Source organism: Lissotriton vulgaris, chromosome 12, assembly GCF_964263255.1.
Source record: "Lissotriton vulgaris chromosome 12, aLisVul1.2, whole genome shotgun sequence".
Taxonomy (NCBI): Eukaryota; Metazoa; Chordata; class Amphibia; order Caudata; family Salamandridae; genus Lissotriton; species Lissotriton vulgaris.
The window spans coordinates 766,385,922-766,399,419 of NC_141700.1; the positions used below are offsets into that span (position 1 = coordinate 766,385,922).

The 13,498-nt window shown below is 43.8% G+C and overlaps 1 protein-coding gene across 1 annotated transcript in view; it reads right to left on the reverse strand.

The window, feature by feature from the left end:
* Positions 1–625: 625 nt before the first annotated feature.
* The window catches only part of LOC147678638 (monocarboxylate transporter 13-like), a 93,135-nt gene continuing 80,262 nt past the window's right edge, over positions 626–13,498 (reverse strand). The window contains exon 5 of the mRNA XM_086946086.1: positions 626–2,747. Within this exon, the coding sequence (XP_086802212.1) occupies positions 2,536–2,747 (212 nt within the window). The 3' untranslated portion in view covers positions 626–2,535. The remainder of the gene's footprint in view (positions 2,748–13,498) is intronic.

The following is a 13,498-nucleotide window of genomic DNA, read 5'->3' on the forward strand; positions in this document are numbered from 1 at the left end:
AGTTGGAAGCACAGCCTGAAAAAACAAGAAATAACGTTTTGTCATTGGTTTTCTGAACTGTTTTACAAGTCGTAGACTCCATCACCAGATTTTCTCTTTTTCTTATTGCCTTCAGAATTCTCATCAAAGTTTGTAGGAAAGTAAGACTTTAGTGAGTCCCATTGCTTTAGTGTTCTCTCTGCAGACTTTCCCAAGCTTAGCCACCCAGTCTGGAGGCAGTAGCATGGATTGGCTAGCTGGAGGTCTGGCCATCACTGGACAGTCTAGTGGACATAACGAATCTTGTTTTAGTGTGAAACCTTTACGGCCTATGGCCGAAATAACGTATTTAAATAGACATAATGAATCACATCTATTTCAGTAGCGCCACACCTTGAACATTGGGGGTTTGGGCGCCTCCCCCTCATATTGAAAGTCTTTCAAGAATGGGACCTACAACAACTCACAATTCGGGGGCTTATTCACAAATCACAGAAGATTCCAGATGCACTTGAGTTCCCCACTCTCCAGTCCCACCCATGAGTCCTTTGCTCCTACACCAAACCAGCAGCGCGTTAAATTAGCAGATACAGAGTACATGCACTTCATTAATATCAAAGGGAAAATTCCAGCACTTCTCAGCAGAGGTTCAATACCTTTTTTATTGTTTTAGTATTTTCGGAGGAATATTACAAAGGCAGATAAATACGTTCAAACCTTACAGAATTCGTAGATAATTCATACAAACTTCTATAAATGATAACACTAGCTATCCAGACAGATGGAATACACACTGCACCGCCGCAACTGCCAGGGGACTGCCATTCCCTGATGGCGTGAGGTGGTCAGTGGCTTAGAAATATGCTGGTGGTAGTGCAGCTGCGGCACCGGCATGCATATTACGAGTTTCAGGACCACCAGCGGTGCTATGGAGGTCTTTACTCCATGAAAAGGCTGTCAGTCCTGAAACAAAGGAGTCCCTTTTGAACATATGCATGGGGATGTATGCAGGGGGGCACAACATGTGCTCCCCTGTGTGCATGCACCCCAGTTCCTGCATGTCATGGACTTTAAGTTGATGTTGTGCAGGAACTGTTTTTGGCGTTCCCATTGTGGTGCCCATTTTCAGAGGCACTGCCATAAGACCAAAAAAAAGCCCACCAGACACAAGGAAACTCGTAATCTGGCTGGCAGTGCACAATTGTTTTGGCGTGTGAGAGCGGGCGGCCGGCGTGGCGTTCCACTCCCGCACCGCCAATCTCGTAATCAGACCCTTTAGGCCTATTTCTAATTCTATCTCCCTAAACAAAAACAGTATTTTGGGTAGTGCAATCTTTATTATATTACAGTGCCCAATGATTGTAACAAGTAGTTTGTTCACCTGTTTCAAATCAGTTGTCAACTTTCTTAATATAAAATTGTAATTTAGTGGGACGGTCTGTCCTGCTGAAGCAGTAATTTTATCTCCATGGTATGTGCCACAGTGGGTCTTTCTATTGTCTGTAAAATGATAGTTATTATTGGAAACTATCTGTGTCTCCCATGCCATTTATGAGATAGCTAGAAACTCTCCCAAAAAGAGAAGCGTCCAACTCAATTTCACGCATCACGGTTTCTGGATTCATGGACATTATTGCCACATCACCTGCATGTGCAGTAGCCTAGATGTAAATCCTCTAAACACAGGGTGTCTGGTTCACAAAGGTAAGCTTACACTTTTGTGTAAGTTTGTGATTTTTTTCAATTTAGGAAGAAATGTTAGTGTTAGTATCTTTTCATAATCTAATATTATGGTTGTTAGTTCTCTTTCGAGTTAGGTCAAAGTGTCAGAAAGTATCCTAATTAATTTAGACTGCTGTTTCTTCCTCTTAAGGGTATAACTCATAGTTTCACCTCTGAAACTAGCCTTAACTGCATCCCACACAATTTCAGACGAGGCACTGCCATTATTCCACTCAAAGAACATTGGTGGAAGATTCTGCTAATTTCAGTCCTCAGCATGCCCTGAATGCCATGTGTTTGTCTTTTAATCACAATACACTGAGACTGAACACTATCTATGTGGCAGCTCCTAGCATTCTATGGTTGCTCAGTGGTTTGATTGTGTTGAAGATGCACTCTTCCACAGTGATCATGATACACCATGGCAGTAAGGCGATGGCCACCTAGGCTCATGTCCCCTGTTAACAAGTCTCCCTTAGAAGGGGATAGAAATCTTGGCTGGTGCTGCTCCCGTCTCATCACCAGTACAAAGCTCTGGTTGAAGATGACTGTCATGATAATATTTTAAAGGGGTCTTGAGCTCTGTATGTTAGTCATCATACATGTTATAGCAAGAGCAAGTGTCTATGCTTCCTACATTTTAGCACACCTGAAAATGGAAAAGATGGATAAACAATCCCTGGGACTCTCACACCCTCTAAACCACTCTTGTCCAAAGTGGAAAAGAGAGACCATTTCTGATATTGCACACCAAGGCCATGTTGTGATTTTCAAAGATGATAATCACTAACTGGACACAGAATACAGTTCGTTGTTCTTTTCGCTGTCCAGAGATTAGTCCATGGATGAAAGTCTCATCATAGTGCTGGGCGCCGGAGGTTCCTCTTCAGTATGTGGCAACTCACTGTTCTTCTTCATTTGGCAAGGCAATGGGGTTCTTGTGAAGAACGAGGGGCTGCACATCATAATGCCACTCCCAGCTAGCGTGAATGCCGCAAAGACAATGAATGAGACCGTGAAGCCCCCAGTGAGGTCCCTGAGGAATCCTGTAAACAGAAAAGGAACAAGCATTTGCAATGCAATCAGTCTCGCCTTTGGGACCTTATATGTATTTAGCAATTAAGTACATTAGCCTGGGTGCTGAAACATCTACTGTTCTTTGACATGGAGAGAAAATAAGCACCAAACTGTGAGACATGCCAGGTATGGGAACACATGGAGAGAAATATTGCCTTTCAGAGGGAAGTGGTATAGTTCAAAGCTCTGTTTTTAATATGAAATCAGGGCCTTCGATGGTCATATCACTGAAAATACAGGATTTGAAAAAAATATTATGGTCTATGGCTGCTCGTGGAAGACAATTTCTATGGACTGGAATCTAGAGAATTCTAAAGTGATTCTGGTATTTTACTGACCTCTGCTGGTCGTTTTCTATCAAGAAAGTTAAATAGAGGCAGTTGCCAGAGGAATAAAAAAACAAAAATGCACTCAGCAGAAAGCAATTCTGATATTTTACTGACCTCTACTGGTCATTTCCTACCAAGACAGTTAAATAGAGGCAGTTGAACAGAAAACAAAGCCCCTAAGCGGAAGCAGACAAGTCCTAGGGCTGATCTCCAGAGCCTACAAAGTACATACACATATAAGTATATACTTAAGTATATACAAGAGGTCTTGAATGCTCGACCTAAAAATAGTGATGATCGTGACATTGTGACATCCGAAAGCAGAAGACAACATGCTAGCAAACCAAATTACATCGCAAATCCTGTCCCATTGTTTTACACCTCTTCCCATCCCCTTCCCAACTTGCTCCAACTCCATAAAGTCTCCCTACATATCCGTACATTTATCCTCATTCCCCTATACCTCCTTCCATTCAACATCCATGCTCCTTTCTGTCTGTTTCACTGCTCTTTTTCATCCAAATCCATTACTTTTAGTAACTTCTCATCTAGAGCCCAAGTCTCCGCTCCTCCCCTCTTCCCTACTCTTGGGCACACCCATCTCCTGATAGTGCTGTATAGTGTTTGAGTCCATCTTCCTCCCAATTCAATTTACTCTCTATTTCTCTGTCCAGCTCTTTCTGGTGCCATTTAATCTCATTCGAGCCACTTCTAGAGTCCTTCCATCTCTTTCTCAACTCCTATGAGAACATTGGAATGTTGAGAGCTCCATTGAAGACAACGGAACAGCAGCAGCAGCCTATATAAACAGGAATGGGCCCACTGCACTCAAGATTTCAATGTCCTAATACACAGCCTCTGCCTTTCTCTATCCCCTGCACTTGAAAATATATTATTTATTTAGAGGAAAGTGAAAAGCAGAGGTCGTACAGGAGGGCACCAGCAGCCTTCACTCTTTCCTCCTAATGGACATTGTCACTGGGGCTTCAAGAGGAGGGTGGGGTAAATTCTGCTCAGCTCTAGATTATTAGTACAATTCTAACATTGACTTACAACTTACCCATGAAGCACAATACTACACTGTGGTATCTAGGTTACCTGTATCTTGATAACCTCATGCCACAAGTTCTAGAATGTTAGATCATGTGGGAGCGGTTGGTGAAAGTTGGAAGGAGATACCAGAGGTGTCGTTTATCATTTGCTTGCTCTCCAATGTTCCGCCGTCTCACCTCCATATACACAAGTTATCCTTACAATTTGGCGATGATTTTGGGATACTGATCCACGTGGACCATCGGCGCATACACAGGGAAGAGCAAGCAAATCTGAGTTGCCACTATCCTATGGGTGTTGCAGCAGATTTTCTTCAGACTCCTCGAGGTTGAGGGAGTCGCACAAGACAAACAACGGTTGTGCAGGGCATTGAGGAGGCTGCGACACGGTAAAGGCTCAGGAACAGAAGATTTAGGTGAGCGCAAGCACTGAAAAGGATATGCCTGTGCTCGGTCTTATGCCATGGTGCTGGTTGTGGAGGGCACAATACCAGTGAGAGCGTCGGAAGACTGAGGCAGTGAATGACTGCTGTACAAGTCACTGAAGAGGCGTCACCGGCTATCGAGTGTGACGCTGCGTCTGTGGTGATACACACACCTTGTTTTGAGAGTGTAAGAGAATTAGACATATTAGTATGATAAAAAAAACTCCTTAAGATAAGTTTACAGAATTTTGGATCTCTTTCTCGAGCTGGTGAACCTAAAATGAAATGGCCAGACTGGGAGGAATATTTTATTAATTACTTATCTGCCTTAAAGGAAGAAAATGGTGAAGATTTTGCTGCTCCAAGGAAAAAGAAAATAGTACTACATAGTTTGGTTCCTGAGTGATTACGAGTCTATGGCTAAATGGAGAAAAAAACAGAGACCTACTAGTGGAGATGTGCACTTGAGGGGGCTCTTGAAGATTTAGATATCCACTACCATCCTGCAGTTTGTTCAGCTATTGACAGATATACCTTTTTCCAAAGGTGACAAACTAAAGCAGAATTGGGAGAAGACTATGTAGCTCTTTGTAGCTTCACTCAAGAATCTGGCGATTTCTCGCAAATGTGAGGTTTTGAACGATGATCTTATAAGAGACCAAATAGTGATGCTTTCTAAGAATGAGGGTATACAAATAAAGATATGGGTGCGTGGAGATGCTCCACTCAATTAAATTATTGCACTTGTTAAAAAAAGAGGAAAAGCCAAGAAGGTGCACTAAAGATGCACTGAAGAAGGGTGCAGAAGGGGAGTCAGAGTGCACAGTTTTAGGTAGCAAGGATGAAGACAAGAAGATGGAAAGACGCAATGGCAAAAATATGATTGGGAAAAAGTCTGGCAACAGTAAAGCTGATAAGGAAGACAAACGTCCTGTATGTTTTAGATGTGGGAACAAAGCTCATATTGTTAGAGATAAGAATTGTCCGGCTATAAAATGTAATTGTGCATATCGCAGGATTATAGACCATTTTGCTAAAGTCTGCAGGAAAAAGAACAGGGATGCTATATTATTTGTAATGGGCAATAAACAAGAGTTAGAAGGAGAGCATAAATCTATGCTATGCTATGCTATGGTGACTTGTATAGCGCACGGCTGCCCCAGCGAAGGGGCGTATGAGTGATGAGGGCATCATTAGTATTGAAGATGCGGTGCCGGATATGAATGTGGTGTCAAGAAAGAAACCTATGTGCAATATCTGCATAGGTGGCGTGAACATACTGATCTTAGCAGATTTTGCTGCACCATAAACCATGTACAGCATTCTGTGCAAGGAGATACGTTTGCAGCAGCTTTGGGGGACCGTTTAAATCCCATTGATGCATCAAGTCACCTTTACAGGAGAAATCATCCCCAGGGTAAGTTACAGGGAAGTCAGCTTTTAATTTAAGGGGATGACAGCCTAGCAGAAACTGTAGGTAGAAGAAAAAGACCCATCAGTATTAAGATGGATTGATCAAGGGGCACTAGGTATTGCCCTTGAGTCCAATAGCGGAGACCATATTATGTTACTGGGTGAACCCGTGATTTCCATGCAAGATGAACTAAAAGCACAATTTCCGAGTGTATTTTTGGGTAAAGTTGGTAAACTAAGTGGATTTGTTCGCAAAATCTATTGAAACAAGGAGCAGTGCCTGCTTGTCACGAAGTAAGGAAACAGATGAATGTGAGGGATGGTGTTCTGGAGGAATTGGATGCGCTGGAAAGTAAGGATATAATGGAACCTGTGGAGAGTGCAGAATGTAGTTGTAGCTCGCAAACCTAATGGCCAATTAAGGTTATGCATTGACCTCAGAGAGCTGAATTTGCATTCAACAAATTTCCTCTCCCCAGGATTGATGAACTGTTGTGACTGCCCAAAGGCGTCAAGTGGTTTTCGACAATAGATTTGACCTCGGCCTATCACCAGGTTCAACTTCATCCATCTAGCAGAAATAAAATGTCATTCGTCATTCCTTTTGGATGTTACAGGTTCATATATATGCCGTTTTACCTTGCATCAGAGGCTGCAGTGTTTCAGCGCTTGATGTACAGGTCATTTAAGGGCATTGAAGGAGTGACTTATTTCCTAGATGACATACTGTTGATGGTCTGAGACAGGCATGAGCACGATGCAAGATTGAGATGGGTTTTGGAGAGGTTAGCGGACAAATAATTGACTGTGGTATTAAAAAAATGTTTGCACTGGGGTCAGTGACATATTTATGTCATTCGATAGGGAGAGATGGAATTGCGCCCAAGAAGGTTATTTTTGAGGCAGTCAGTAAGGCTCAGACCCTGAGTTCTAATAAAGAGGTAAGGTCTTTCCTTGTCCTTGCAGAATTTTATTTGAAATTCGTGCAGAACTTTGCCATGAAGACACATGGGATAAGACAATTGCTAAAAGTAAGGCAAGATTTCTGTTCGAGTAATGAATTACAGGCTGATTGTGAGGGAACAAAGAATGACATAAGTACTGCAGTTTCTTTGCAAGGGTTTGATGTTGGGGCAAGCAGTGTAGTGACGCTGGATGCCAGTGGGAAGGGCCCAGAGGCAGTGTTTAGCCAAGTTTCAAACAAAGGGGTGGAAAATTCTATAGCATACACTTCTCAGTAATTGTCTTCTGCAGAGGAAAACCTCTCATTAATTGAGAAGGAAATGTTGGCTGCAATTTGGACCATGGAGAAATTCAGGCAGTACATATGCGGTTGCAGCTTGGTGTAGATTCCCCTGTCTTGTTGCCTCTACCTCCTGTCCTTTTTGCAGTGTGTTGGATTTTTTTTCTGGTCTAGAGGTTTTGGGCACTTTGCCACTGCTGATCAGTGCCAAAGTGCAAGTGCTCCCTATGTAAATTGTACATATGGATTGTTGTTTCCATGATTGGCTTGTTTGACTTACTACTAAGTTCCGAGTACGGTGCACTGTGTATGCCCAGGGCCTGTAATTCAAATGCTGCTACTGGGCCTGAAGCGGTACAAAAGGGGGTAGTGATGGACGGAGCATCTGAATCAATCAAACACTCACACCCAGTCAAAAGATCTGGGTTTAATCCATCACCGTTCTTTAGCTGCCATAAGTGTGGCAGGGTATGCTCAGACGTGAGTCCCTTGCTCACTTTGTCACTGGATTCAAGCAAGCCGGGCTGAAGACGGCTGGAATGCCAGAAACCGGTCCTCAGAAGCTTGTTTCCGGTCCAGGGAAGACATGGCTTGGCAGTTCGGGCTAGACTGTTCCCATGAGGCACAGGGTCAGACTGATTTGCATATAGCCATGTCTGAACTGGGGTGGCAGAGTGGGCTAAAGAACGGTGATGGATTAAACCCAGATCTTTTGACTGGGTGTGAGTGTTTGATTGATTCAGATGCTCCGTCCATCACCACCCCCTTTTGTACCGCTTTGGCCGCCATAAGTGTGGCAGGGTATGCTCAGACGTGAGTCCCTTGCTCACTTTGCCACTGGATTCAAGCAAGCCGGGCTGAAGACGGCTGGAATGCCAGAAACCGGTCCTCGGAAGCTTGTTTCCGGTCCAGGGAAGACATGGCTTGGCAGTTCGGGCTGGACTGTTCCCATGAGGCACAGGGTCAGACTGATTTGCATATAGCCATGTCTGAACTGGGGTGGCAGAGTGGGCTAAAGTACGGTGATGGATTAAACCCAGATCTTTTGACTGGGTGTGAGTGTTTGATTGATTCAGATGCTCCGTCCATCACCACCCCCTTTTGTACCGCTACTGGGCCTGCATCACTGTCTGTGCCACCCACACAAGCAGCCTTTCAAAAGGGGTCTCTAGCCTGCCTTTGCAGGGTCTGCGTGCAGTCTCTACTGCCATGTCGACCTGGCTTGTGCACCCACACGCCAGGCCCTTACCTTCCCTTTTATTACATGTGAGTCACCCCTAAGGTAGGCCCAAGGTATACCCCTGTGAACAGGGTGCAGTGTATGTGAAAAGTAGGGTATGTACTAATGTGTGTGACATGTACTGATTTTGAAATATAGTGATTTTTTTTCAGGATGAAAAAGCTATCTGTCCCATAGGATAGAATGGGAATTTAATTATAACATCTTATAAGTGTAATTTCCCACTGGGACAAGATGGAAAGGTAGAGTTTGGTATCTCTGAACTCAAATTATAAAAATGCATATTTTAGTAAAGATGATTTTTACATTGTGTGTTTGAAAATACCACTTTTAGAAAGTGGGTATTTTCTTGTTTTGCCATCCTGTGTGCCTCTCCTGGTTTGTGGAGCGACTGGGGCTTGGTTGTTGCGGTGTGTCCTGCCTTTCCTGGAAGAGTCAGGGCAGGGCTGAATATATGGGCTGCATTTAGAGTAGTGGGAGGAGATTTCCCTGCACCTGAAAAGGCCTGGTCTGCCTTGGACAATGCTGTCTCCACCTCCTGCCGGGAAGATGGGCCAGAGAGGACAGAACTAGTTTTGACTGAGCACATAGCCTCTCTCCAACAAGAGAACAAAGTGAAATGCAATATAAATATTAGGACCCAGACCGCAGAACTTTAGATAACTTCTGGACTCAAAAGGAACCTCAGCCAATGAGAAGAGCTGGAGAAACTGAAGGAGAAGTACTGCTCCTTTGCTGTGTGCTGTGTGGGGTTAGCCTGCAATGGCTGTTTCTGCCTAGGAGAGGAGAAAGACTTTGCTGTGTGCTGAGTATCCTGCTTGAAGAAGATATCCAAGGGCTTGAAGTATAGGTTGCCTTCTGTTCTAAAGTCTCAGGGTTACAAAGACTTCACCACCAGCTCCCCTGAACTCCCTGGCTGGGAGATCTGTCCTGCCAAGAGGTGCTTGTTCCTGTGTTGGGCCTCTGGAGGAATGTCTTGCTGCTGGGAGCTGAAAGACTTGAAGCAACTGAGTAAGTGTGATGCATCCGCATCTGTTTTCGATGCAACATCGCTGTGCGTGAAGAATTTCCACGTATCGCCACAGTGCAGCTAAAGAAACCAACGCAGCACCTGCCTAAGGCTTGAGAAACCGCCACACGCCGAGTCTCATGCACTGCTCACCAAAGTCCGACTCAGAAGCAGGCCCTGTGTGCGGCTGCAAGAATCGACACTTCCCTGACTCCCTGACTCCTGGCACATCGCACTGTGGTGCCAAGTCTACAACAATACCAGGGACGCAGTAAGAAACCAGTGCATCACCTCTTTGCACAGTAAGAAACAGATGCATCACCTCCTCTCCAGTAATGAACCAATGCATCCCCTCCCCTGCGTGGCAGGAAGGAACCAACACATCACCTCCCCTGGAGCAAGGAACTGACGCATCACCTTCCCTGCATGTAAGGAACCGACGCATCAACTTCCCGTCAGCTGTTTTTGCTTATGATTTTGACTCATCCAAGGAACTTTGTGTTGAAAGTGTCACATCTATATTTCGCTATGGACAGAACTGTTTTTACCTTTTAAAAGTCATATCTTAATAACTTTATGTTGGATTTTTGTTGTTTTGTTCTTGTTTGGTTTGGATAAAGTTTGCTTATTTTTCTAAACTGGTGTGATGTCCATTTGTAGTGCTTTCACTGTGTTACTGTATGTTTTCACAAATGCTTTACACACTGCCTCTGAGATAAGCCTGTCTGCTCGTGCCAAGCTACCAAGCGGTTGAGCAGGAGTTGTCTAAGGGCATAACTCCTTTACCCTGACGAGAAGCAAGGGTCCCTATTTGGACAAATGTGCAAACCATTGCCAACTAGAGACCCCCATTTTTAACACAGGTTCAAACTCCGTACCAACCATAAACCATTGGTGAAAGTACTCATATCTAATGGAATAATGAGGGCCACACAACATATAATGAGGATGACTTTGAGATTGTTAGATTTCACATACAATGTTAATATTTACCCGGGGAATAGAACGCAATATCCGACTGTTTAAGCGGTTATCCTTTAATATTGTGCGATCATATCAGTAAGGAGTGGAATAAATATAGGGTGGCCCTGGTCAGGAAGGTAAAGTGGCAATACTGATTGAGGATTTGAAAACTGGTTATGAAGGGGATGAAATCTTAGGGATAGTAAAACAATTTAGCACTGAGGGTGGACGGACATGAGCAAGTTGCATGAAGAATGTAAGAAGTTGTGGTAAATTAAAGATAAATTGTTCCTTAGTGATGAGTGTTATATTCTCAGAGGTGATAGGCTGATACCTTCTAACGGGTTGAGACAAGGAATTCTAGAGTTAAACCATGAGGGACCTCTTGCGTTTGTGAAACTCAAAAGAAGAGTGAAGTCGTCTTATTGGTGGCCAGGCATTGATGTGGACACTGAGAGATTTGGGAGGAATTGTCAAGGGTGTGCTAGCTCAGACAAGGCACAGTCTGTATTTTCAGCAACCACAGGGGACTAGGGAATGTCCAAAGAATCCTTGGGAAGACTTAAGCATATAGCTAAACAACAGAGAGGGGGAGAAGGAAAATGGAAACTTATCCACCTTCCAAGACGATCAGTAAATACAACAAGAATTAATTCTCCCTACTAGACAAAAGGTTAGAGGATTAGATTGTCAGAATCTTAGTGGCAAGTGTGCCCTGGAACCCGCGTTGTGTTTTTAATCCCTTCCACGCTGATGACGAGCTGGGCTCGTCATGGCGTAGCGTCCTCGCACGCTGATGACGAGCCCAGCTCGTCACGTAACATGCGATTTACAAAATCTCAGCGTACGAGCGGAATTCCGCTAGCGCGCATGAGGTTAAAGAAACCTCACTCACCATCCTAGTCAGTGATATGCTTCATCATCGGGTTCCCACCCTGGTTGGCGAATGCTTCAAGGGTGTGCAGCAACATCTGATCACAGCGGAGCTGGCTTTTTGTGTTTGTGACAGTGTATGTGGTCATGTGTGATTTAAAAATGAGGACACTCATTGGCAAGTTTGCTAGGTCCATGAGGTCCATGTGGTTCACTTTTGCTCACTACCCACTAATTACTATTTACTGACGCTGTCAAATGAGTCCTCATGCTTTTAGGTACCGCCCACAGGGTGCATCTGCAATTGCAGTTTCAATGTGGAGTAAAATCGCAAGTCATGTGAAGCTGCGCGTCCAACTGGTAGCTATGGAATCACGAACTGCAATTGAGTTTGTTGGATCCCAGCGAGAGTCCGCTGTCTTTCAATGGCTAGTACGTCCCACTCAGATCCATGGAAATGGGGAAAGAATGCCCGTCCACATCTGCCTACCATTGCTATCATTTTTGATTATCTCTGTATTCTTGCTCTATATATGCAAAGTGGATGGTCATCTCGGAGCAAAGGGGGGATCACTAGCAATACTTCTTGCTCTCCAGTGGCAACCGTCAATGCGACTGAGTATTTGCATCTTATTGGAAGGCACTATAATACTCTGATTGGATTTCTGTGACTTAGTAGTCACCAGGAGGGGGGGCGCTTCTTGCAGACTATTACTGTAAAATGAAGTCAAAAATCCTGATCTGCAGATTGCATCCCACATGTTATTGGGGATTATCAGGGACACGCAACTACAAAACAGTGTTCCATGGAATATTGTCATTTAATCTAGTTTGTTGGGTTGACATTCAGTAAATTCATCCTTGTTCTTTCTCAAAAAGACGTTTTTCTAGATTGTCCATGGTCTTCTATTTTTGTTAAATGATGACCCAGGTCATGTTTTTGGGTGTGTGTCCAAAGTGTGAGATATTGCTGATGATGAACCTCATAAAGGGGAGTTCGCATCTACAGGATTTACGAATGAAGAGATCGAGAATGCTCATATTGCTGAAGCTAGTGAGTCAAGTGGTGGATGAATGACTACACGTGTAGGAAGAACAGTTTTGTTACCTAGGAAGTTCAGTAATTTTGTAATGGAATAGTGCACTTCCATAGGTCTAAGATTGCCTGGTGATATGTACGTATGGGATAGTGTAATACAAATGCATATCAGTTTGCAGCAGTTAGGTATGGATTCATGTTCTAAGCATGAATCATGTACTATGTATGGTGCACTTAAAGATTTTTTTATTAAGAAGGGACATGGGGCTCCTGCTGCTTTGGTTAAAGCAGCACCAGCTTTTATGTGTAGCTTATTTCTCCTCTATGTATTATCTATTCATTTATTGTTAGTGTGGAGTTGTTATGATTAAGAAGGGGAGATGTGGTATCTAAGTTGCCTGTCTCTTGGTAACCTAATACCACAAGTTCTGGAATGTTAGATTGTGTGAGAGTGGGTGGTGACAGTTGGAAGGAGATACCAGAGGTGTTGGTTACCATTTGCTGGCTCTCCAATAAACCTTCGATCACTTCCATGTGTACGAGTCATCCTTACAGCTCCGAGAGGCCTTTGTTTTGTTTAGTTAGAACATTCTCTTCTCCTGGGGCGGAATGTTCTAATAACTTCAATGCCCACCGTAGTTGGGCTATACCGGCCATTGAAAACCTGCTCCCTTTTTAAAGGCCCTCTCCTTCAGCACGGACCTTTAATGCGGTTTCATGGCTTTTAATGGACAGTATAACCCTCTGTGGAGGGCTATAAAGATATAGTAGTGCCCTCATAAACTTCTGTTTCCATCTCTATACCAATTGTAGTGTTGTGCTAACTCTGCTGCCCTCTACTCTACCCAAGTTCTTTCTAATACCATTTAATGCCCTTCTATCTCTTTCTAGTGCCCTCCCACCTCCTTCCAATTTGCTTTCTTCCAGTTGTTCTTTCGACCCCTCTCCCATCTTCATAAAGGCTTCTGTGATATTGTGGCAGCATCTGGCTACAACACTGCCTTCCTCCAACCAACAAAATACAAACTCATGAACAGAAATATATAAAGAAGAGTGAAAGCCCAAGACCCACGGGTGTCCTCGCAATCAGGTGACAGTGAGTGAGGACTAGAGCTTTCACATAATCCTACAGTC